Below are 25,889 nucleotides of genomic sequence, written 5' to 3' on the forward strand. Positions count from 1 at the left end.
GCACCCAGACTCTATCACTGTATTGATCAGGGAGTTAATGCCCCCGGACTCTATCACTGTATTGATCAGGGAGTTAATGCCCCTAGACTCTATCACTGCATTGATCAGGGATACACTCGATCATTGTATTGTTTAGGAAGTTACTGTCCTGAGACTCTATCATTGTATTGATTAGTGAGTCACTGTCCCCAAACTCTATCACTGTATTGATGAGGGAGTTACTTTCCCCAGATTCTATCACTGTATTGATCAGTGAGTTACTGTCCCCAGATTCTATCACTGTATTGATCAGGGAGTTTCTGCCCCCAGACTCCATCAATGTATTGATCAGAGTATTACTGTCCCCCAGATTCTATCACTGTATTGAACAGTGAATTACTGTCCTAGGCTCTATCACTGTATTGATCAGGGAGTTACTATCCCCAGACTCTATCACTGTATTGATCAGGGCATTACTGTACCCCAGACTGTATCACTGTATTGATCAGTGAGTTACTATCCCCAGACTCTATCACTGTATTGATCAGGGAGTTACTGTCACCCGGACTTCATCACAGTATTGATCAGTGAATTACTGTACTAGTCTCTATCATTGTATTGATCTGGGAGTTAATGCCCCCAGACTCTATCACTGTATTCATCAGTGAGTTACGGTCCCCAAACTCTATCACTGTATTGATCATGGAGTTAAAGTCCCCATACTCAATCACTGTATTGAGTAGGGGGTTACTATCCAAAATAACTATCACTGTATTGATCAGGGACTTTCTGCCCCCAGACTCTATCACTTTATTGATCACTGAGTTACTGAGCTCAGACTCTCTCACTGTATCGATCAGGTAGTCACTGCCCCCCAGACTCTATCACTGTATTAATCTGGGAGGTACTGTCCTTTGACTCTATCGCTGTATTGCTCAGTGATTTATTGTCCCCAGACACTATCACTATATTCATCAGTGAGTTACTATCCCCAGACTTTTACACTGTATTGATCTGTGAATTACTGTCCCCAGACTCTATCACTGTATGGATCAGGGAGTTAATGCCCCCAGACTCTTTCACTGTTTTGATCAGTGTGTTACTGCCCACAAACTGTATCACCGTTTTGATTAGGCATTATCGTCCTGAGATTCTATCATTGTATTGATCAGGGAGTTTCTGCCTCCAGACTCTATCACTGTGTTCATCAGTGCGTATCAGCGCCAGACACTATCACTGTATTGATCAGGGAATCACTGCTGCCAGACTATATCATTGAATTGATCAGTGAGTTACTACCCCCAGACTCTTTCCCTGTTTTGATCAGTGAGTTACCGACACCAGACTCTATCACTGTATTGATCAAGGAGTTAGTATCCCCAGGCTCAATCACTTTGTTGATCACTGAATTACTGAGCTCAGACTCTCTCACTGTATCGATCAGGTAGTCACTGCTCCCCAGACTCTATCACTGTATTCATCTGGGAGTCACTGTCCTTAGACTCTATCACTGTATTGATCAGTGATTTATTGTCCCCAGACACTATCACTATATTCATCAGTGAGTTACTATCCCCAGACGTTAACACTGTATTGATCTGTGAATTACTGTCCCCAGATTTTAACACTGTATTGATCAGGAAGTTACTGCACCCCAGACTCTATCAATGTATTGATCTGTGAATTACTGTCCCCAGACTCTATCACTGTATGGATCAGGGAGTTAATGCCAAAATAACTAACACTGTATTGATTAGGGAGTTACTGTCTCCAGACTCTATCACTTTATGGATTAGTGAGTTACGGACCTCAGACTCTACCACTGTATTGATCAGGGAGTTACTATCCCCAAACTCAATCATTGTATTGATGAGTGAGTTAAACCCCTCAGGCTCTATCACTGTATTGATCAGGGATATACTGCCCCCAGACTCTATCACTGTATTGTTCAGTGAGTTACTGTCCCTAAACTCTATCACGATATTGATCAGGGAGTTAATGCCCCCAGACTCTTTCACTGTTTTGATTAGAGGATTATTGTCCCGAGACTCTATCACTGTATTCATCAGTGAGTAACAGCGTCAGACTATCACTGTATTGATCAGGGAATCACTGTTGCAAGACTCTATCTTTGAATTGATCAGTGAGTTACTATCCCCAGACTCTTTCCCTGTATTGATCAGTGAGTTACCGACACCAGACATAATCACTGTATTGATCAGTGAGTTACTATCCCCAGATTTGAACACTGTATTGATCAGGGAGTTAATGCCCCCAGACTTTTTCACTGCATTGATCAGTGAGTTACTGCCCACAAACTCTATCACTGTTTTGATTAGTGTATTTTTGTCCCGAGACCCAATCACTGTTTTGATTAGGGGATTATTGTCCTGAGACTCTATCATTGTATTGATCAGGGAGTCACTGTCCCCAAATTCTATCACTGTATTGATCAGGGAGTTACTGCCCCCAGACTCTTTCACTGTTTTGATCAGTGTGTTACTGCCCACAAACTGTATCACTGTTTTGATTAGGGGATTATTGTCCTGAGATTCTATCATTGTATTGATCAGGGAGTTTCTGCCTCCAGACTCTATCACTGTATTCATCAGTGAGTAACAGCGCCAGACACTATCACTGTATTGATCAGGGAATCACTGTTGCCAGACTCTATCATTGAATTGATCAGTGAGTTAATATCCCCAGACTCTTTCCCTGTTTTGATCAGTGAGTTACCGACACCAGACTCTATCACTGTATTGATCAAGGAGTTACTATCCCCAGGCTCAATCACTTTGTTGATCACTGAGTTACTGAGCTCAGACTCTCTCACTGTATCGATCAGGTAGTCACTGCCCCCCAGACTCTATCACTGTATTCATCTGGGAGTCACGGTCCTTAGACTCTATCACTGTATTGATCAGTGATTTATTGTCCCCAGACACTATCACTATATTCATCAGTGAGTTACTATCCCCAGACGTTAACACTGTATTGATCTGTGAATTACTGTCCCCAGATTTTAACACTGTATTGATCAGGGAGTTACTGCACCCCAGACTCTATCAATGTATTGATCTGTGAATTACTGTCCCCAGACTCTATCACTGTATGGATCAGGGAGTTAATGCCAAAATAACTAACACTGTATTGATTAGGGAGTTACTGTCTCCAGACTCTATCACTGTATTGATCAGGGAGTTACAGTTCCCAAACTCTATCACTGTATTGATCAGGGAGTCACAGTCCCCAAACTCTATCACTGTATTGATCAGGGAGTCACTGTCCCCAAATTCTATCACTGTATTGATCAGGGAGTTACTGCCCCCAGACTCTATCACTGTGTTGATTAGTGAGTTACTATCCCCAGACTTTAACACTGTATTGATCTGTGAATTACTGTCCCCAGACTTTAACACTGTATTGATCATGTAGTTACTGCACCCCAGACTCTATCAAAGTATTGATCAGGGATATACAGTCCTCACACTCTATCACTGTATTGATCTGTGAATTACTGTGCCAGACGCTATCACTGTATTGATTAGGGAGTTACTGCCCCCAGACTCTATCACTGTATTGATCAGGGAGTTTATGCCCCCAGACTCTATCACTGTATTGATCAGGGAGTTAATGCCCCTAGACTCTATCACTGCATTGATCAGGGATACACTCGATCATTGCATTGTTTAGGAAGTTACTGCCCCCAGACTCTATCACTGTATTGATCTGTGAATTACTGTACCTGACTCTATCACTGTATTGATCAGGGAGTCACTGTCCCCAGACTCTATCACCGCATTGATCAGTGAATTACTGTCCTAGGCTCTATCACTGTATTGATCAGGGAGTCACTGCCGCAGACACTATCACTGTATTGATTAGGGAATTACTGTCTCAAGACTCTATCATTGTATTGATTAGCGAGTTTCGGACCCCAGACTCTATCACTGCATTGATCAGGGAGTTTCTGCCCCCAGACTCCATCAATGTATTGATCAGAGTATTACTGTCCCCCAGACTGTATCACTGTATTGATATCAGAGTCACTATTCCCAGACTCTATCATTGCATTGATCAGTGAGTTACTGTCCCCAGACTCTATCACTGTATTGATCAGGGCATTACTGTCCCCCAGACTCTATCACTGTATTGATCAGGGAGTTAATGCCCCTAGACTCTATCACTGCATTGATCAGGGATACACTCGATCATTGCATTGTTTAGGAAGTTACTGTCCCCAGACTCTATCACTGTATTGATCTGTGAATTACTGTACCTGACTCTATCACTGTATTGATCAGGGAGTCACTGTCCCCAGACTCTATCACTGCATTGATCAGTGAATTACTGTCCTAGGCTCTATCACTGTATTGATCAGGGAGTCACTGCCCGCAGACACTATCACTGTATTGATTAGGGAATTACTGTCTCAAGACTCTATCATTGTATTGATTAGCGAGTTTCGGACCCCAGACTCTATCACTGCATTGATCAGGGAGTTTCTGCCCCCAGACTCCATCAATGTATTGATCAGAGTATTACTGTCCCCCAGACTGTATCACTGTATTGATATCAGAGTCACTATTCCCAGACTCTATCATTGCATTGATCAGTGAGTTACTGTCCCCAGACTCTATCACTGTATTGATCAGGGCATTACTGTCCCCCAGACTGTATCACTGTATTGATCAGTGAGTTACTATCCCCAGACTCTATCACTGTATTGATCAGGGAGTTACAGTCCCCAAACTCTATCACTGTATTGATCAGGGAGTCACAGTCCCCAAACTCTATCACTGTATTGATCAGGGAGTCACTGTCCCCAAATTCTATCACTGTATTGATCAGGGAGTTACTGCCCCCAGACTCTATCACTGTGTTGATTAGTGAGTTACTGCCCTCCAGACACTATCACTGTATTGGTCAGGGGTTACTACCCCAGACCCAATCACTGTATTGTGAGTGAGTTACTGTTACCCAGACTTCATCACAGTATTGATCCGTGAATTACTGCCCCCAGGCTCTATCACAGTATTGATCATAGAGTTATTGACCCTAGACTCTATCACTGTATTGATCAGGGAGTTACTGTCACCCGGACTTCATCACAGTATTGATCAGTGAATTACTGCCCCCAGGCTCTATCACTGTGTTGATCAGGGAGTTATTGATGCTAGACTCTATCACTGTATTGTTCTGGGAGTTACTGCCCCCAGAGTATATCGCTGTATTGATGAGTGAGTTACTGCCCCCCAGACTCTATCACTGTATTCATCAGGGAGTTACTGTCAACCAGAATCTATCACTGAATTGATCAGTGAGTTACTATCCCCAGTCTTCATCACAATGTTGATCAGAGAATTACTGCCCCCAGGCTCCATCACTGTATTGATCAGGGAGTTACTGTCCTCAAACTCTATCACTGTATTGATCAGGAATATACTGTGCCCAGACTCTTTCACTGCATTGATCAGTGAATCACTGTCCCTAGACTCTATCACTGTATTGATCAGTGTATTACTGTCCCCCAGACTGTATCACTGTATTGATCACAGAGTTACTATCCCCAGAATCTATCACTGTATTGATCAGTGAGATACTGTCCCCATACTCTATCACTGTATTGATCAGTGAGTTACGGTCCCCAAACTCTATCACTGTATTGATCATGGAGTTAAAGTCCCCATACTCAATCACTGTATTGATCAGGGCATCACTGTCCCCCAGACTGTATCACTGTATTGAATAGTGAGTTGCTGCCCTCAGAACTCTATCACTGAACTGATCAGTGAGTCACTGTCCCCAGACATAATCACTGTATTGATCAGTGAGTTACTATCCCCAGACTCTATCACTGTATTGATCAGGGAGTTACTGTCACCCGGACTTCATCACAGTATTGATCAGTGAATTACTGTCCTAGGCTCTATCACTGTATTGATCTGGGAGTTAATGCCCCCAGATTCTATCACTGTATTGATCAGGGATATACTGTCCCCAGACTCTATCACTGTATTGATCAGTGAGTTACGGTCCCCAAATTCTATCACTGTATTGATCATGGAGTTAAAGTCCCCATACTCAATCACTGTATTGAGTAGGGGGTTACTATCCAAAATAACTATCACTGTATTGATCAGGGAGTTTCTGCCCCCAGACTCTATCCCTTTATTGATCACTGAGTTACTGAGCTCAGACTCTCTCACTGTATCGATCAGGTAGTCACTGCCCCCCAGACTCTATCACTGTATTAATCTGGGAGGTACTGTCCTTTGACTCTATCACTGTATTGCTCAGTGATTTATTGTCCCCAGACACTATCACTATATTCATCAGTGAGTTACTATCCCCAGACGTTAACACTGTATTGATCTGTGAATTACTGTCCCCAGACTCTATCACTATGGATCAGGGAGTTAATGCCCCCAGACTCTTTCACTGTTTTGATCAGTGTGTTACTGCCCACAAACTGTATCACTGTTTTGATTAGGGGATTATTGTCCTGAGATTCTATCATTGTATTGATCAGGGAGTTTCTGCCTCCAGACTCTATCACTGTATTCATCAGTGAGTATCAGCACCAGACACTATCACTGTATTGATCAGGGAATCACTGTTGCCAGACTCTATCATTGAATTGATCAGTGAGTTACTATCCCCAGACTCTTTCCCTATATTGATCAGTGAGTTACCGACACCAGACTCTATCACTGTATTGATCAGGGAGTTACTATCCCCAGGCTCAATCACTTTGTTGATCACTGAGTTACTGAGCTCAGATTCTCTCACTGTATCGATCAGGTAGTCACTGCCCCCCAGACTCTATCACTGTATTCATCTGGGAGTCACTGTCCTTAGACTCTATCACTGTATTGATCAGTGATTTATTGTCCCCAGACACTATCACTATATTCATCAGTGAGTTACTATCCCCAGACGTTAACACTGTATTGATCTGTGAATTACTGTCCCCCGATTTTAACACTGTATTGATCAGGGAGTTACTGCACCCCAGACTCTATCAATGTATTGATCTGTGAATTACTGTCCCCAGACTCTATCACTGTATGGATCAGGGAGTTAATGCCAAAATAACTAACACTGTATTGATTAGGGAGTTACTGTCTCCAGACTCTATCACTTTATGGATTAGTGAGTTACGGACCTCAGACTCTACCACTGTATTGATCAGGGAGTTACTATCCCCAAACTCAATCATTGTATTGATGAGTGAGTTAAACCCCTCAGGCTCTATCACTGTATTGATCAGGGAGTTAATGCCCACAGAATCTATCAATGTATTGATCAGGGATATACTGCCCCCAGACTCTATCACTGTATTGTTCAGTGAGTTACTGTCCCCAAACTCTATCACGATATTGATCAGGGAGTTAATGCCCCCAGACTCTTTCACTGTTTTGATTAGAGGATTATTGTCCCAAGACTCTATCACTGTATTCATCAGTGAGTAACAGCGTCAGACTATCACTGTATTGATCAGGGAATCACTGATGCAAGACTCTATCTTTGAATTGATCAGTGAGTTACTATCCCCAGACTCTTTCCCTGCATTGATCAGTGAGTTACCGACACCAGACATAATCACTGTATTGATCAGTGAGTTACTATCCCCAGACTTGAACACTGTATTGATCAGGGAGTTAATGCCCCCAGACTTTTTCACTGCATTGATCAGTGAGTTACTGCCCACAAACTCTATCACTGTTTTGATTAGTGTATTTTTGTCCCGAGACTCAAACACTGTTTTGATTAGGGGATTATTGTCCTGAGACTCTATCATTGTATTGATCAGGGAGTCACTGTCCCCAAACTCTATCACTGTATTGATCAGGGAGTCACTGTCCCCAAATTCTATCACTGTATTGATCAGGGAGTTACTGCCCCCAGACTCTTTCACTGTTTTGATCAGTGTGTTACTGCCCACAAACTGTATCACTGTTTTGATTAGGGGATTATTGTCCTGAGATTCTATCATTGTATTGATCAGGGAGTTTCTGCCTCCAGACTCTATCACTGTATTCATCAGTGAGTAACAGCGCCAGACACTATCACTGTATTGATCAGGGAATCACTGTTGCCAGACTCTATCATTGAATTGATCAGTGAGTTACTATCCCCAGACTCTTTCCCTGTTTTGATCAGTGAGTTACCGACACCAGACTCTATCACTGTATTGATCAAGGAGTTAGTATCCCCAGGCTCAATCACTTTGTTGATCACTGAGTTACTGAGCTCAGACTCTCTCACTGTATCGATCAGGTAGTCACTGCCCCCCAGACTCTATCACTGTATTCATCTGGGAGTCACTGTCCTTAGACTCTATCACTGTATTGATCAGTGATTTATTTTCCCCAGACACTATCACTATATTCATCAGTGAGTTACTATCCTCAGACGTTAACACTGTATTTATCTGTGAATTACTGTCCGCAGACTTTAACACTGTATTGATCAGGGAGTTAATGCCCCCAGACTCTATCACTGTATTGATCAGGGAGTTAATGCCCCTTGACTCTATCACTGCATTGATCAGGGATACACTCGATCATTGCATTGTTTAGGAAGTTACTGTCCTGAGACTTTATCATTGTATTGATTAGTGAGTCACTGTCCCCAGACTCTATCACTGTATTGCTCAGTGATTTATTGTCCCCAGACACTATCACTATATTGATCAGTGAGTTACTGTCCCCAGACTCTATCACTGTATTGATCAGGGAGTTACTGCACCCCAGACTCTATCAATGTATTGATCAGGGATATACTGTACTCACACTCTATCACTGTATTGATCTGTGAATTACTGTGCCAGACTCTATCACTGTATTGATCAGGGAGTTACTGGCCCCAGACTCTATCACTGTATTGATCAGCGAGTTAATGTCCCTAGACTCTATCACTGCATTGATCAGGGATACACTCGATCATTGTATTGTTTAGGAAGTTACTGTCCTGAGACTCTATCATTGTATTGATTAGAGAGTCACTGTCCCCAAACTCTATCACTGTATTGATCAGGGAGTTACTTTCCCCAGATTCTATCACTGTATTGATCAGGGAGTTACTGTCCCCAGATTCTATCACTGTATTGATCAGGGAGCTACTGTCCTCAAACCAAATCACTGTATTGATCAGGGAGTCACTAACCCCACACTCTATCACTGTATTGATCAGTGATTTACTACCCCCAGACTCTATCATTGTATTGGTCAGGGAGTTACTGACCCCAGAGTATATCACTGTATTGATGAGTGAGTTACTGTCCCAGACTCTGTCACTGTATTGATTAGTTAGTTACTGCCCCCCAGACTCTATCACTGTATTCATCAGGGAGTTACTGTCACCCAGAATCTATCACTGCATTGATCAGGGAGTCGCTGCCCGCAGACTCTATCACTGTATTGATTAGGGAATTACTGTCTCAAGACTCTATCATTGTATTGATCAGGGAGTTTCTGCCCCCAGACTCCATCAATGTATTGATCAGAGTATTACTGTCCCCCAGACTGTATCACTGTATTGATCAGGGAGTTACTGTCACCCGGACTTCATCACAGTATTGATCTGTGAATTACTGTCCTAGGCTCTATCACTGTATTGATCAGGGAGTTAATGCCCCCAGATTCTATCACTGTATTGATCAGGGATATACTGTCCCCAGTCTCTGTCACTGTATTGATCAGTGAGTTACGGTCCCCATTCTCTATCACTGTATTGAGTAGGGGGTTACTATCCAAAATAACTATCACTGTATTGATTAGGGAGTTACTGTCCCCAAACTCTATCACTGTATTGATCCAGGGAGTTTCTGCCCCAAGACTCTATCACTTTATTGATTAGTGAGTTACGGACCTCAGACTCTATCACTGTATTGACCTGGGAGTTACTAACCCCAAACTCTATCACTGTATTGATCCAGGGAGTTTCTACCCCCAGACTCTATCACTTTATTGATTAGTGAGTTACACCCCTCAGACTCTTTCCCTGTATTGATCTGTGAGTTACCGACACCAGACTCTATCACTGTATTGATCAGGGAGTTACTATCCCCAGGCTCAATCACTGTATTGATCAGGGAGTTACTGCACCCCAGACTCTATCAGTGTATTGATCAGGAGAGTTAATGACCCCAGACTCTTGCACTGTTTTGATCAGTGAGTTACTGCCCACAAACTGTATCACTGTTTTGATTAGGGGATTATTGTCCCGAGATTCTATCATTGTATTGATCAGGGAGTTTCTGCCTCCAGACTCTATCACTGTAATCATCAGTGAGTAACAGCGCCAGACACTATCACTGTATTGATCAGGGAATCACTGTTGCCAGACTCTATCATTGAATTGATCAGTGAGTTACTATCCCCAGACTCTTTCCCTGTATTGATCAGTGAGTTACCGACACCAGACTCTATCACTGTATTGATCAGGGAGTTACTATCCCAGGCTCAATCACTTTGTTGATCACTGAGTTACTGAGCTCAGACTCTCTCACTGTATCGATCAGGTAGTCACTGCCCCCAGACACTACCACTGCATTCATCCGGAAGTCACTGTCCTTAGACTCTATCAATGTATTGCTCAGTGATTTATTGTCCCCAGACACTATCACTTTATTGATCAGTGAGTTACTATCCCCAGACTTTAACACCGTATTGATCTGTGAATTCCTGTCCCCAGACTTTAACACTATATTGATCAGGGAGTTACTGCACCCCAGACTCTATCAATGTATTGATCAGGGATATACTGTACTCACACTCTATCACTGTATTGATCTGTGAATTACTGTGCCAGACTCTATCACTGTATTGATCAGGGAGTTATTGGCCCCAGACTCTATCACTGTATTGATCAGCGAGTTAATGCCCCTAGACTCTATCACTGCATTGATCAGGGATACACTCGATCATTGTATTGTTTAGGAAGTTACTGTCCTGAGACTCTATCATTGTATTGATTAGTGAGTCACTGTCCCCAGACTCTATCACTGCATTGATCAGTGAATTACTGTCCTAGGCTCTATCACTGTATTGATCAGGGAGTTACTGCACGTAAACTCTATCACTGTATTGATTAGGGAATTACTGTCTCGAGACTCTATCATTATATTGATTAGCGAGTTTCGGACCCCAGACTCTATCACTGCATTGATCAGGGAGTTTCTGCCCCCAGACTCTATCACTGTATTGATCACAAAGTTACTATCCCCAGACTCTATCACTGTATTGATCAGGGCATTACTGTCGCCCAGACTGTATCACTGTATTGATCAGTGAGTTACTATCCCCAGACTCTATCACTGTGTTGATCAGGGAGTTACTGTCACCCGGACTTCATCACAGTATTGATCAGTGAATTACTGTCCTAGTCTCTATCACTGTATTGATCTGGGAGTTAATGCCCCCAGATTCTATCACTGGATTGATCAGGGATATACTGTTCCCAGACTCTATCACTGTATTGATCAGTGAGTTACGGCACCCCAGACTCTATCAATGTATTGATCATGGATATACTGTCCTCACACTCTATCACTGTATTGATCTGTGAATTACTGTACCTGACTCTATCACTGTATTGATCAGGGAGTTACTGCCCCCAGACTCTATCACTGTATTGCTCAGTGATTTATTGTCCCCAGACACTATCACTATATTGATCAGTGAATTACTATCCTCAGACTTTAACACCGTATTGATCTGTGAATTCCTGTCCCCAGACTTTAACACTGTATTGATCAGGGAGTTACTGCACCCCAGACTCTATCAATGTATTGCTCAGTGATTTATTGTCCCCAGACACTATCACTATATTGATCAGTGAGTTACTATCCCCAGACTTTAACACTGTATTGATCTGTGAATTACTGTCCCCAGACTCTATCACTGTATTGATCAGGGAGTTACTGCACCCCAGACTCTATCAATGTATTGATCAGGGATATACTGTACTCACACTCTATCACTGTATTGATCTGTGAATTACTGTGCCAGACTCTATCACTGCATTGATCAGGGAGTTATTGGCCCCAGACTCTATCACTGTATTGATCAGCGAGTTAATGCCCCTAGACTCTATCACTGCATTGATCAGGGATACACTCGATCATTGTATTGTTTAGGAAGTTACTGTCCTGAGACACTATCATTGTATTGATTAGTGAGTCACTGTCCCCAGACTCTATCACTGCATTGATCAGTGAATTACTGTCCTAGGCTCTATCACTGTATTGATCAGGGAGTTACTGCACGTAAACTCTATCACTGTATTGATTAGGGAATTACTGTCTCGAGACTCTATCATTATATTGATTAGCGAGTTTCGGACCCCAGACTCTATCACTGTATTGATCAGGGAGTTACTGCACCCCAGACTCTATCAATGTATTGATCAGGGATATACTGTACTCACACTCTATCACTGTATTGATCTGTGAATTACTGTGCCAGACTCTATCACTGTATTGATCAGGGAGTTATTGGCCCCAGACTCTATCACTGTATTGATCAGCGAGTTAATGCCCCTAGACTCTATCACTGCATTGATCAGGGATACACTCGATCATTGTATTGTTTAGGAAGTTACTGTCCTGAGACTCTATCATTGTATTGATTAGTGAGTCACTGTCCCCAGACTCTATCACTGCATTGATCAGTGAATTACTGTCCTAGGCTCTATCACTGTATTGATCAGGGAGTTACTGCACGTAAACTCTATCACTGTATTGATTAGGGAATTACTGTCTCGAGACTCTATCATTATATTGATTAGCGAGTTTCGGACCCCAGACTCTATCACTGCATTGATCAGGGAGTTTCTGCCCCCAGACTCTATCACTGTATTGATCACAAAGTTACTATCCCCAGACTCTATCACTGTATTGATCAGGGCATTACTGTCGCCCAGACTGTATCACTGTATTGATCAGTGAGTTACTATCCCCAGACTCTATCACTGTGTTGATCAGGGAGTTACTGTCACCCGGACTTCATCACAGTATTGATCAGTGAATTACTGTCCTAGTCTCTATCACTGTATTGATCTGGGAGTTAATGCCCCCAGATTCTATCACTGGATTGATCAGGGATATACTGTTCCCAGACTCTATCACTGTATTGATCAGTGAGTTACGGTCCCCAAACTCTATCACTGTATTGATCATGGAGTTAAAGTCCCCATACTCAATCACTGTATTGAGTAGGGGATTACTATCCAAAATATCTATCACTGTATTGATTAGGGAGTTACTGTCCCCAAACTCTATCACTGTATTGATCCAGGGAGTTTCTGCCCCCAGACTCTATCGCTTTATTGATTAGTGAATCACGGACCTCAGACTCTATCACTGTATTGATCAGGGAGTCACTATCCCCAAACTCTATCACTGTATTGATCCAGGAAGTTTCTGCCCCCAGACTCTATCACTTTATTGATTAGTGAGTTACACCCCTCAGACTCTATCACTGTATTGATCAGTGAGTTCATGCCCCCAGACTCTATCACTGCATTGATCAGGGAGTTAATGCCCACAGAATCTATCAATGTATTGATCAGGGACATACTGTCCCCAGACTCTATCACTGTATTGATCAGTGAGTTACTGTCCCCAAACTCTATCACTATATTGATCAGGGAGTTAATGTCCCCAGATTCTATCACTGTATTGAACAATGAGTTACTATCCCCAGAATCTATCACTAAATTGATCTGTGAATTACTGCCCCCAAACTCTATCACTGTATTGATCAGGGAGTTACTTTCCCCAGATTCTATCACTGTATTGATCAGTGAGTTACTGTCCCCAGATTCTATCACTGTATTGATCAGGAAGCTACTGTCCTCAAACCAAATCACTGTATTGATCAGGGAGTCACTAACCCCACACTCTATCACTGTATTGATCAGTGATTTACTACCCCCAGACTCTATCATTGTATTGGTCAGGGAGTTACTGACCCCAGAGTATATCACTGTATTGATGAGTGAGTTACTGTCCCAGACTCTGTCACTGTATTGATTAGTCAGTTACTGCCCCCCAGACTCTATCACTGTATTCATCAGGGAGTTACTGTCACCCAGAATCTATCACTGTATTGATCAGGGAGTCACTGCCCGCAGACACTATCACTGTATTGATTAGGGAATTACTGTCTCAAGACTCTATCATTGTATTGATTAGCGAGTTTCGGACTCCAGGCTCTATCATTGCATTGATCAGGGAGTTTCTGCCCCCAGACTCCATCAATGTATTGATCAGAGTATTACTGTCCCCCAGACTCTATCACTGCATTGATCAGTGAGTTACTGTTCCCAGACTCTATCACTGTATTGATCAGGGCATTACTGTCCCCCAGACTGTATCACTGTATTGATCAGGGAGTTACTGTCACCCGGACTTCATCACAGTATTGATCAGTGAATTACTGTCCTAGGCTCTATCACTGTATTGATCTGGGAGTTAATGCCCCCAGATTCTATCACTGTATTGATCAGGGTTATACTGTCCCCAGTCTCTATCACTGTATTGATCAGTGAGTTACGGTCCCCATACTCTATCACTGTATTGAGTAGGGGGTTACTATCCAAAATAACTATCACTGTATTGATTAGGGAGGTACTGTCCCCAGACTCTATCACTGTATTGATCCAGGGAGTTTCTGCCCCCAGACTCTATCACTTTATTGATCCAGGGAGTTTCTACCCCCAGACTCTATCACTTTATTGATTAGTGAGTTACACCCCTCAGACTCTTTCCCTGTATTGATCTGTGAGTTACCGACACCAGACTCTATCACAGTAATTGATCAGGGAGTTACTATCCCCAGGCCCAATCACTGTATTGATCAGGGAGTTACTGCACCCCAGACTCTATCACTGTATTGATCAGGAGAGTTAATGACCCCAGACTCTTGCACTGTTTTGATCAGTGAGTTACTGCCCACAAACTGTATCACTGTTTTGATTAGGGGATTATTGTCCCGAGATTCTATCATTGTATTGATCAGGGAGTTTCTGCCTCCAGACTCTATCACTGTATTCATCAGTGAGTAACAGCGCCAGACACTCTCACTGTATTGATCAGGGAATCACTGTTGCCAGACTCTATCATTGAATTGATCAGTGAGTTACTATCCCCAGACTCTTTCCCTGTATTGATCAGTGAGTTACCGACACCAGACTCTATCACTGTATTGATCAAGGAGTTAGTATCCCCAGGCTCAATCACTTTGTTGATCACTGAGTTACTGAGCTCAGACTCTCTCACTGTATCGATCAGGTAGTCACTGCCCCCCAGACACTACCACTGCATTCATCTGGAAGTCACTGTCCCCAGACTCTCTCACTGTATTGCTCAGTGATTTATTGTCCCCAGACACTATCACTATATTGATCAGTGAGTTACTATCCCCAGACTTTAACACTGTATTGATCTGTGAATTACTGTCCCCAGACTCTATCACTGTATTGATCAGGGAGTTACTGCACCCCAGACTCTATCAAAGTATTGATCATGGATATACTGTACTCACACTCTATCACTGTATTGATCTGTGAATTACTGCCCCCAAACTCTATCACTGTATTGATCAGGGAGTTACTTTCCCCAGATTCTATCACTGTATTGATCAGGGAGTTACTGTCCCCAGATTCTATCACTGTATTGATCAGGGAGCTACTGTCCTCAAACCAAATCACTGTATTGATCAGGGAGTCACTAACCCCACACTCTATCACTGTATTGATCAGTGATTTACTACCCCCAGACTCTATCATTGTATTGGTCAGGGAGTTACTGACCCCAGAGTATATCACTGTATTGATGAGTGAGTTACTGTCCCAGACTCTGTCACTGTATTGATTAGTCAATTACTGCCCCTCAGACTCTATCACTGTATTCATCAGGGAGTTACTGTCACCCAGAATCTATCACTGTATTGATCAGTGAGTTACTGTCCCCAGTCTTCATCATAATGTTGATCAGAGAATTACTGCCCCCAGGCTCCATCACTGTATTGAACAGGGAGTTAATGCCCCAAGATACTATCACTATATTGATCAGGGATATACTGTCCTCACACTCTATTACTGTATTGATCAGTGAATCACTGTCCCCAGACATAATCACTGTATTGATCAGGGAGTTACTGTCCTCAAAAACTATTACTGTATTGATCAGGGAGTTACTGCCCGCAAACTCTATCACTGTATTGATTAGGGAATTACTGTCTCGAGACTCTATCATTGTATTGATTAGCGAGTTTCGGACACCAGATTCTATCAATGTATTGATCAGAAATATACTGTCCTCACACTCTATCACTGTATTGATCAGGGAGTTCCTGCCCCCAGACTCTACTATTGTATTGGTCAGTGAATTACTGTCCCCCAGACTCTATCACTGTATTGATCAGGGAGTTACTGCCCCCAGACTTTATCACAGTATTGGTCCGTGAGCACTGTCCCCAGACTAACTTACTGTCTTGATCAGTGAGGTACTGTCCCCAGACTCTATGACTGCATTGATCAGTGAGTCACTGTCCCCAGACTCTATCACTCTGTTAGTCAGGGAGTCACTGTCTTCAGACTCTAACACTGTATTGATCAGGGAGTTACTGCCCCCCAGACTCTGTCACTATATTTATCAGTGAATTTCTGTCCCCAGACTCTCTCACTGCATTGATCAGTGAGTTAATGTCCCCAGACTCTATTACTGTATTGATTAGTGAGTTACTGTCCCCAGAATCTATCACTGTATTGATCAGTGAGTTACTGCTCCTAGAATCTATCACTGTATTGATCAGTGAGTCACTGTCCCCAGACTCTGTCTCTGTATTGAACAGGGAGTCACTGTACCCAGACTCTATCAGTGCATTGATCAGTGAGTTACTACCCAAAGACTCTATCATGGTTCTTATCAGGGAGTTTAGCCCCCAGATTCAATCACTGTATTGATCAGGGTGTTACTGCCTCCAGACTGTATCAATGTACTGATCAGCGATATACTGTCCTCACACTCTATCACTGTATTGATTAGTCAGTCACTGTCCCCAGACATCATAACTGTGATGATCAGTGAGTTACTGTCCCCAGACTCTATCACTGGATTAATCAGGTAGTCACTGCCCCCAGATTCTACCCCCAGGCTCAGTCACTATCATGATCAGTGAGTTACTTCCCCCAGACTCTTTCATTGTATTGACCAGTGAGTCACTGTCCCCAGACTCGATCACTGCATTGATCAGGGCGTTACTGCCCCCAGGCACTATTACTGAATTGATCACAGAGTTACTGCCCCCAGACTCTATCACTGCATTAATCAGGAAGTTTGTGATCATAGACTCTATCACTGTATTGGTCAGAGAGTTACTGCCAGGCATTATCACTGTATTGATCAGGGGGTTCATGCCCCTTGACTTTATTACTGCATTGATCAGTGAATTACTGCCCCCAGACACTATCAATGCATTGATCAGAGATATACAGTCCCCAGATTCTATCACTGTATTGATCAGTGAGTTACTACCCCCAGACTCTATCATTGTATTGATCAGTGTATTACTGTCCCCAGACTCTATCACTGTATTGATCACAGAGTTACTGTCCCTAGAATCTATCACTGTATTGCACAGTGAGTTATTGTTCCCAGAATCTATCACTGTATTGATCTGGAGATGCCGGTGTTGGACTGGGGTGTACAAAGTTAAAAATCACACAACACCAGGTTATAGTCCAACAGGTTTAATTGGAAGCACACTAGCTTTCGGAGCGACGCTCCTTCATCAGGTGATCATCACTGTATTGGTCAGGTAGTTAATGTCTCCAACTCAATCACTGTATAGATCAGTGAGTTACTGTCCCCAGACTCTATCACTGTATTGATCAGTGAGTTACTGCCCCCCAGATTCTATCAATGTATTGATCAGTGAGTTACTGCCCCCAGCCTCTGTCACTCTATTGATCAAGGAGTTACTGTACCCAGTGTCTATCACTGAATGGATCAGTGAGTTCAAGTCCCCAGACTCTCTCACTGTGTTAGTCAGGGAGTCACTTGTCTTCAGACACTATTGTTGTATTGATCAGGGAGTTACTACCCCCCAGACTCTATCACTGTATTGATCAGAGAGTTACTACCCACAGGCTCAATCACTTATTCGATCGCTGAGTTACTGTCCCTAGACTCTCTCACTGTGTTGATCAGGGAGTTACTGCCCAGTGATTCTATCACTTTATTGATCAGTGAGTTACTGCCCTCACACTCTATCACTGTATTGATCAGTAAGTTATGGACCCAGATTCTATCACTGTATTGATCAGTGAGCACTGTCCTTAGACTAAATTACTGGATTGATCAGTGTGTTACTGCCCTCAGATTCTATCACTGTCATGATCAGTGAGTCACTGTCCCCAGGCTCTATCACTGTATTGATCAGGGCGTTCCTCCCCCCAGACACTATCACTGTATTAATCAGTGAGTCACTGTCCCCAGATTCTATCACTGTATTGATCAGGAAGTCACTGTCCCCAGACTCTATCACTGTATTGATCGAGGAGTTACTGCCCCAGACTCTATCACTGTATTGATCGAGGAGTTACTGCCCCCAAACTCTGTCACTGTATTGATCAGTGCGTTAGTGTCTGCAGACTCCACCACTGTATAGATCAGTGAGCTACTGTTCCCAGACTCTACCATTGCATTGATCAGTGAGTCACAGTCCTGAAACTCTATCACTGTATTGATCAGTGCGTTACTGACCCCAGACTCTACCACTGTATTGATCAATGATTACTGTGCCCAGAATGTATCAATGTATTGATCAGGGTGTTACTGCACCCCGACACTATCACTGCATTGATCAGTGAGTTACTGTTTCCAGACTCTATCACTGTATTGATCAGTGAGTTACTATTCCCAGTCTCTATCACTGTATTGATCAGTGAGTTACTATTCCCAGTCTCTATCACTGTATTGATCAGTGAGTTACTGTGCCCAGAGTCTATCACTATATTGATCAGGGAGTTACTGACCCTAGACTCTACCACTGTATTGATCAGTGAGTTACAGTCCTCAGATGTTATCACTGTATTGATCATTGAGTTACTGATCCCAGACTCTATCACTATATTGATCGGTGAGTTAATGCCCCACAGGCTCTATCACTGTGTTAATCGGGGAGTTATTGCCTCCAGACTCTACCACTGCACTGATCAATGAATGACTGTCCCAAAACTCTATTATTGCACTGATCAGAGACTTACTGCCCCCAGACTCTATCACTGCATTGATCAGGGAGTTACTGTCCCCAGACTCTGTCACTGCATTGATCAGGGAGTTACTGCCCCCAGACTCAATCAATGTATTGATCAGCGAGCACAGTCCCCAGACTCTATTCCTCTATTGATCAGGGAGTTACTGCCCCCAGACTTTCTCACTGTATTGATCGGGAATTTATTGTCCCTCAGACCCTTTCACTGTATTGATTAGTGAGTTACTATCCCCAGACACTATCACTGTATTGATCAGGGAGTCACTGTCCCCAGACTCCAACACTATATTGATCAGTGAGTTACTATCCCCAGACTTCAACACTGTATTGATCTGTGCGTTACTGTCCCCAGACTCTATTATTGTATTGATCTGTGCATTACTGTCCCCAGACTCTATTACTGTATTGATCAGTGCGTTACTGTCCCCAGACTCTATTACTGTATTGATCTGTGCGTTACTGTCCCCAGACTCTATTACTGTATTGATCAGTGCGTTACTGTCCCCAGACTCCAACACTGTGTTGATCTGTGAGTTACTGTCCCCAGACCCTTTCAGTTTATTGACCAGTGAAGTTCTTGCTTCTGGATTCTGGAGCCACTTTCTCTCTCTGTTAGGAGTAGCTGTAGATATCGGTGGCCAGAGCTATCTGATGGTTTGAGCTGGCCATTAACAAGGAAGTTGCAGTTCGCTTATTTGGCTTGTTAATTTGCAGCATTTCTCACATGATGTTTTATGGAAATAACATCTTTTTACACTTTAAATTCTCATAAAACCACTTACGGGAATGGGTGGGCTGGAACCAGGCAAACGAATAGCCAGTGGCAAGAACTGTGCCAGCTTTTATATGCTGTGCACCTGCAACATCCTCGCTTGTTGATGCTTTCAAGGTTGGATCTTCCTTCAATCTCTTCTGATCCATCTTCTATCTGATGAGGACCTGTGCTAACTCTGAGCACTTGCCCATTTGCCCTAGTTTTGGAGCTTGCATCTATACCATGTCAAAAAACTTGTCCGAATCCTTACAAGCAACACACTCAGGACAATTACGACATACGAGTAACCACTGCCTCCTTGCCCAGCTTCATCTGACCGTCAGTGGTCATTCTTTTTGGAAACAGAACATTAATTTTCCTGCCTGCTGGGTCAGTAATTGGGTACATTTGGTGTCAGACAATTATTTGGCCTCAACATGTGGAATCTACTGCCTTGGTGGTCTTTGTTGTCACCCTCCTTTTTGCCTTGAATTAGAAATTGCTTCCTGGAGAAAGTGAGGACTGCAGATGCTGGAGATCAGAGTCGAGAGTGTGGTGCAGGAATCAACGTTTCGGGCATAAGCCTTTCATCCTGCTGTGCTTTTCTGGTACCACGCTCTCGACTTAGAAATTGTTTCCATTTCTGAGAAGGAAGCAACTGTGACAGCAGCCGTTACATGAAGTCTCAAGCTGCACAGGAAATACTAGAAAAATTCAGTTGTAAAGGGACCACAATTTCGAACAGTCCCTTGTTTTGAGAAGGAAATATCCTCTTTGGCCTCTCACAATGTAGTTCTTAAGCAACATATCAATTTCTAAACGTCAAGTTCCGCACTGTGTTTTCGTGATTAGATTTCACGGAGGAGATAGTGAAGCTATTGAAAGTGTCAATATCAGGCTTTGGCCAGTTCCTGACGACAAAGCCTTACATCCTTATCCCAAGGGGTTTGACTGATGTTATGTACCAGGTCATGTTCCCTGAACGTGTGAATTGCTTGTTCCATTTCTCTGTGCTAATGTTACTGTGCCAATCCGTGCCACACAATGATGTTACTCCAAGGTACTGGCCCAACCTAGGATTGAGTTGAATGGGAGAATTGCGTGACCAAAACTGGGAGATGGCAGTAAGGGACTCATTCTGCGTGGAAATATTTATCCTCTGTTTTGAGACATTACATGTGGATACAGGGACCAGGGTGTGATTTCCTATCGTAGTTATAACTCAGTGGGATAGTAGTAAACCCGCAGCCTCCCAATGGGGTAAAGATCACATCCCATTCGCTAATTATGGACACCATCTTGCTCTGGCTTTATTGCCATTTTCTTCTTCCTTACATCAAATTGACCCCATTTTGTTAAACACCAATTGAAGCTTTGATTGTGTAGCCAAGATAAGAATGCATTGCAGATGGCACTCCAGGATTGAGAAACGTCAGCGATGAGGAGAGATTGTCGTAGCTGAGACTGTTCTCCCTGGAGAGAAGGTGGCTTAAGGAAGATCAGATAGAAGTTTTCCAAATCCTGGACAGAATAGATCGGGAGAAGCAGTACCTGCTTGAGAAAGAAACAAGAGCAAGAGGGGCATAGAGTCAGAGTGATATGCAGATGAAGCAAGGGTGATGTTAATAAAGAACATTTTCACACAGCGAGTTGGAATGTACTGCCTGGAGATGTGGTGGTGGTAGGTTCAATTGAGGAATTTCAGAGGGTTATTAGATGACTATTTGGTTAGAAATGGTGTGCAGGGATATGGAGATATGACACCCTACAGACTTGCTTCACTGTACCAGCCATGCAGGCAAAGGAGGACTTGCTTTTAATTGCACATTCCATACAAAGCCCGAAAACATCAGGGAAACAACTTTTGTGTAGAGTCTCTCAGCGTGGATCAAGATCTCTTATCCCATGACCAGAGATCGCAGCTATGAGTGCTCATTGTTGGTCAATTTGTGTCTGGCATTTTCTGATTTTAGCTATGCAAGGGATAGTGTCTGCTTCAGAGGAGCCAATCCGTTGTTGTCAAAATAGTTATTTTTTTTGGAGCAGCTTTTGCATCCTCTCGTCCTTTCCCTCAATCTGGCATTCTCTACTCTCTGCTTTGTTCAGGCGTTTTATCTATCTGCTTTTTATGACATGCTTTGGCTCGTGACTCTATCTCCTGACTTAATTGTGATTATCTCTCGACCTAAATTAAGTTGTACAGTTTTGGATTACCTATTATTTAGGTTAGACCCTTGTCATGCGACTCTGATACTTATCATGTTACTCCAGCCAATTGGTTTGTCTGTAGTACCATCTTATTATTGATTATTTTTAATTATCTCTCTGCCTGAATTAATCAGTTCATAGGTCATCCATTCACTTGTTATTCAGTTATTGGCACTTTATTCACACCGTTTGTATTAATCTGTTGACACTGTTAATTACCTGGAATTCTCTTGCCATTATCCCTCCACCTGTATATTCTGTGCCTGTGCACTTCCTTTTGCTTCATCTAATGAACAGCACTCCAAAAGCTTGTGATTTTAAATAAACCTGTTGGATTATAACCTGGCATCCTGAGACTTCTGACTCTATCCCCTGCCTTAGTTGAATATGTGAGTTGTCACTTGGTCTATGTAACTTTATCACTTGTTCCATCAACTCCCTTCATTTAAATTCTGTTGTAAGGCACATACAAGGGTGCCATAGGTCAGCCTATTCGGGAACGTTTGTAAGATTAATTTCTCCCTTCCAAACCTCAAAGGTAGAATCTCCATGGCATTGTACTATCACCCTCAATACATGTTTTGCTCTAGCTTTTTGACAGTTTTGACAGTTTTTGCTGTCAAATTCTCCATCACTCACTCCCTGGTATTTGCCAGTTCTGTTGTAGCTTCTGAAGGACTAGCCCAGACTTGGAACTGCAATCCAAGATGGCTGCCACTGAACCTTTAAACCTTGACTTCACTGGTATCCCATTCCCGGTATCATTGTTGGAGTTTGGCCATCTGTGACCACAGCCAGCAGTCAACCAACTGCATGGAATTTTCAAACAGTTCTTTAAGTTTAGGAGGCTGCTGGTTATTTATGATCATCCATTAATTAGGCAAAAAAAAGCTTTACAACCCATGGCGACTGAGAGTAGTTGACCGATGCCAGAGAATACTTGGGCAGAGTCGATCTCTTAAAGTCAGCATCCTCCTTCCCAGATGGAGTGTTGGGAATTCTTCACTGGGTTTTCCCTTAATCTCTTCTGGGCTGCCTTCCATCTGAAGAAGATAGCTCCCTGATGAAGATTGCACTTTGACTCTGTATATTTGTCCATTTACCTTATTTTTGGAGGTGGACAATTTATACTGTGTCATTCACTTGTCTGAGTGCTTAGAACTTAGAATCCCTGCAGTGTGGGAACAGGCCATTTGGCCCAACAAGTCCACACCAATCCTCCAAAGAGTATCCCGCCCAGACCCATTCCCCTCACCTATTACTCTAAATTTGCCCTTAACTAACACACCTAATCTACACGTCCCAGAACACCTAGGGCAATTTAGCATGGCCAATTCACTGGAACCTGCACTTCTTTGGATTGTGGGAGGAAACCGGAGCGCACAAAGCAAATCCACACAGACATGGGGAGAATGTACAAACTCCACACAGTCAGTCTCCTGAGGCTGGAATCGAACCCAGGTTCCTGGTGCTGTCAGGCAGCAGTGCTAACCACTGAGCCACCATGCCACCACCCAACATGTGAGCTGCTGTAAGTGGGGTAATAAAGCAACTGCCACAATGCAGGAAATTAGCATTGGCCTAGAATAGATTGCAAACAATGTCAACAACTAACAAAATAGTACAAGCACGAAAACACATGGAACAACTGAGGATTGAAGCAGGCATTGAGAGAATCAAGATATCCATAGCTGCTGTAAACCTTAGGAATTACTGGGAGCAGCATGTCCGAAGTGACCCACTGATTCTTGGAGTTCCGACTTTGGAGAATTCTTTCATGGAAAAGAAATCCTGCATCATTCTCTAGCTTTGCCCCCAGATGGATGAAGCACAGCACATTATTGATTACCAACAGCAAGGAATATTCAAGTCAATGAACATAGATATCTAAATAGAAAATGTATTTTTTTAAAAATTATAGCTGAATTAGTGGTTGCAAATCTAGCAAAGGGGGTTTAGAAATTTCAGCCAATGAGAATTTACGTCCCCAGATCAAGCAGTGAAGGGCTTTTGAAGACGGACATTTTGTTATTGGTGTGCTTTCTAATGTGGAGAAAGAGAGGACTGCAGGTGCTGGAGATCGGAGTTGAGGGAGTGGTGCTGGAAAAGCACAGCAGGTCAGGCAGCATCCAAGGAGCAGGAGAATCGACATTTTAGGCATAAGCCCTTCATCAGGAAAGGGCTCTTGCCTGAAACATTGACTCTCCTGCTCCTCAGATGCTGCCTGATGTGCTGTGCTTTTCCAGCACCACACGCTCGACCTCAGTTGATAATTTTATTGCTTTTGTTTGGTGAGGCTGGGGAAATGGGGTGAAGTGGAAGAAGAGGATCTGTCGAGCTACAGCCATATGAATGGAACTGTTTTGTGTCAACACCATTTGGTATTAACTTTTGGAGTACTTAACCCAGAGTGAAGGAATGACCCTTTCAAACTGAGATAAGGAGGGGTTTCTCCAGCCAGACAGTATTTAATCTGTGGAACTCATTGCCACAGAAGGTTGTGAAGGTCAAGTCATTGAGTGTATTTAGGTCAGAAATCGATAGGTTTGTGATTGGGAAGGGTTTTGGGGAGACTGATCGTCTCACTAATTGTGATGTTGGAATAACTGTTGTCCCCCAGCCTAATCTTTTTGGGAGCAGAACTTCTATCTTCTGAAGTGCTGTGTTGATAAAAGGGTAAAGTCACCAATGTCTAATCAGACCATAGGCCTGCTCTCTCATTCAAGAGAGAGAGAAAACCTGGTGGTGTTTCAACCTGAGGGTCACCGCACATCAGGCAAGGGGAGAGCTCGGCATGGTAACCTCAGGCAGTGCAGGAATTGAACCCATACTGTTCTGTGTCACAAACCAACCTTCCAAGCTAACCCGCCCCCATAGGCACATACAATGTCATGTCAACTTGCAGGACAGTGGCTCAGACTGCTTTTACATTGGGTTTCACGTTACGTGGGAAACTCTTGAAAATTCAGTTTCAAGGGGACCCTTCAGAGATGCAGCTAACTTTCTGAGTGGTGGCGTTAGCGGGTTAGTTGAGAGCTAATGCACCCGGCCCAACACTCCATCTCATAAAGGGCCTTTCTCAGAGTATCACTGCTCCCAGTCACTGTCAGATTGGCCAGGGTATCACTACTCCCACACTCTATCAGCTGGGATTGAAAGTGGGTGGAGGCTGGGAGCGGTCTATGTTGTTTCTGTATGAAACGCCCGATCAAAGAAAATACCCTGTCACACTTATTTCCTGGGATTTAGGATCCCATGGCCTGAAGAACAGCCAAGGGCAGAGGCAGTGCCACCAGGAGCAATGGCTGTTGTTGGAAATAATTCAAGGTCTTCATCAGGGTTTATCGCTGCATTCCTGAGCACAGGGGAATGGAGGGTGGATTGTGGTCGCAGGAAGAGTTTGAAGGGTGTTGGGGGATGGTGGAGGGCGTAACTCAGAGGCAGAGAGGGTTTGGGCTATAGGGAGAAGGTGAACAGGCTGGGACTGTTTTCTCTGGAAAGTCAGAGGTTGAGGGGTGACCTTATAGAGGTTTATAAAATCATGAGGGGCATGGAGAGGATAAATAGAGAAAGTCTTACCCCCGGGGTGGGGGAGGAGACCAGAACAAGACAGCTTAGCTTTACGGTGAGAGGGGAAAGATTTAAAAGGGACCTAAGGG

General features: G+C 43.3%; 2 protein-coding genes across 3 annotated transcripts in view; both read left to right on the top strand.

Annotated features, from left to right (window-relative positions):
• The window catches only part of LOC132824349 (CD44 antigen-like), a 74,458-nt gene that overhangs the window by 19,589 nt on the left and 28,980 nt on the right, over positions 1-25,889 (top strand). The window lies entirely within an intron of this gene.
• Positions 23,831-24,037, top strand: LOC132824145 (guanine nucleotide-binding protein G(I)/G(S)/G(O) subunit gamma-7-like). Its single transcript, XM_060838406.1, has one exon. It carries the CDS (start codon positions 23,831-23,833, stop codon positions 24,035-24,037), a length of 207 nt encoding a protein of 68 aa, XP_060694389.1.

The sequence above is a fragment of the Hemiscyllium ocellatum genome, chromosome 18 (genome assembly GCF_020745735.1).
Source record: "Hemiscyllium ocellatum isolate sHemOce1 chromosome 18, sHemOce1.pat.X.cur, whole genome shotgun sequence".
Taxonomy (NCBI): Eukaryota; Metazoa; Chordata; class Chondrichthyes; order Orectolobiformes; family Hemiscylliidae; genus Hemiscyllium; species Hemiscyllium ocellatum.

What these genes read in the sequence shown, in the direction of transcription:
- LOC132824145 (XM_060838406.1), top strand. Translation starts at nt 23,831, where the DNA reads ATGTCAACAACTAACAAAATAGTACAAGCACGAAAACACATGGAACAA.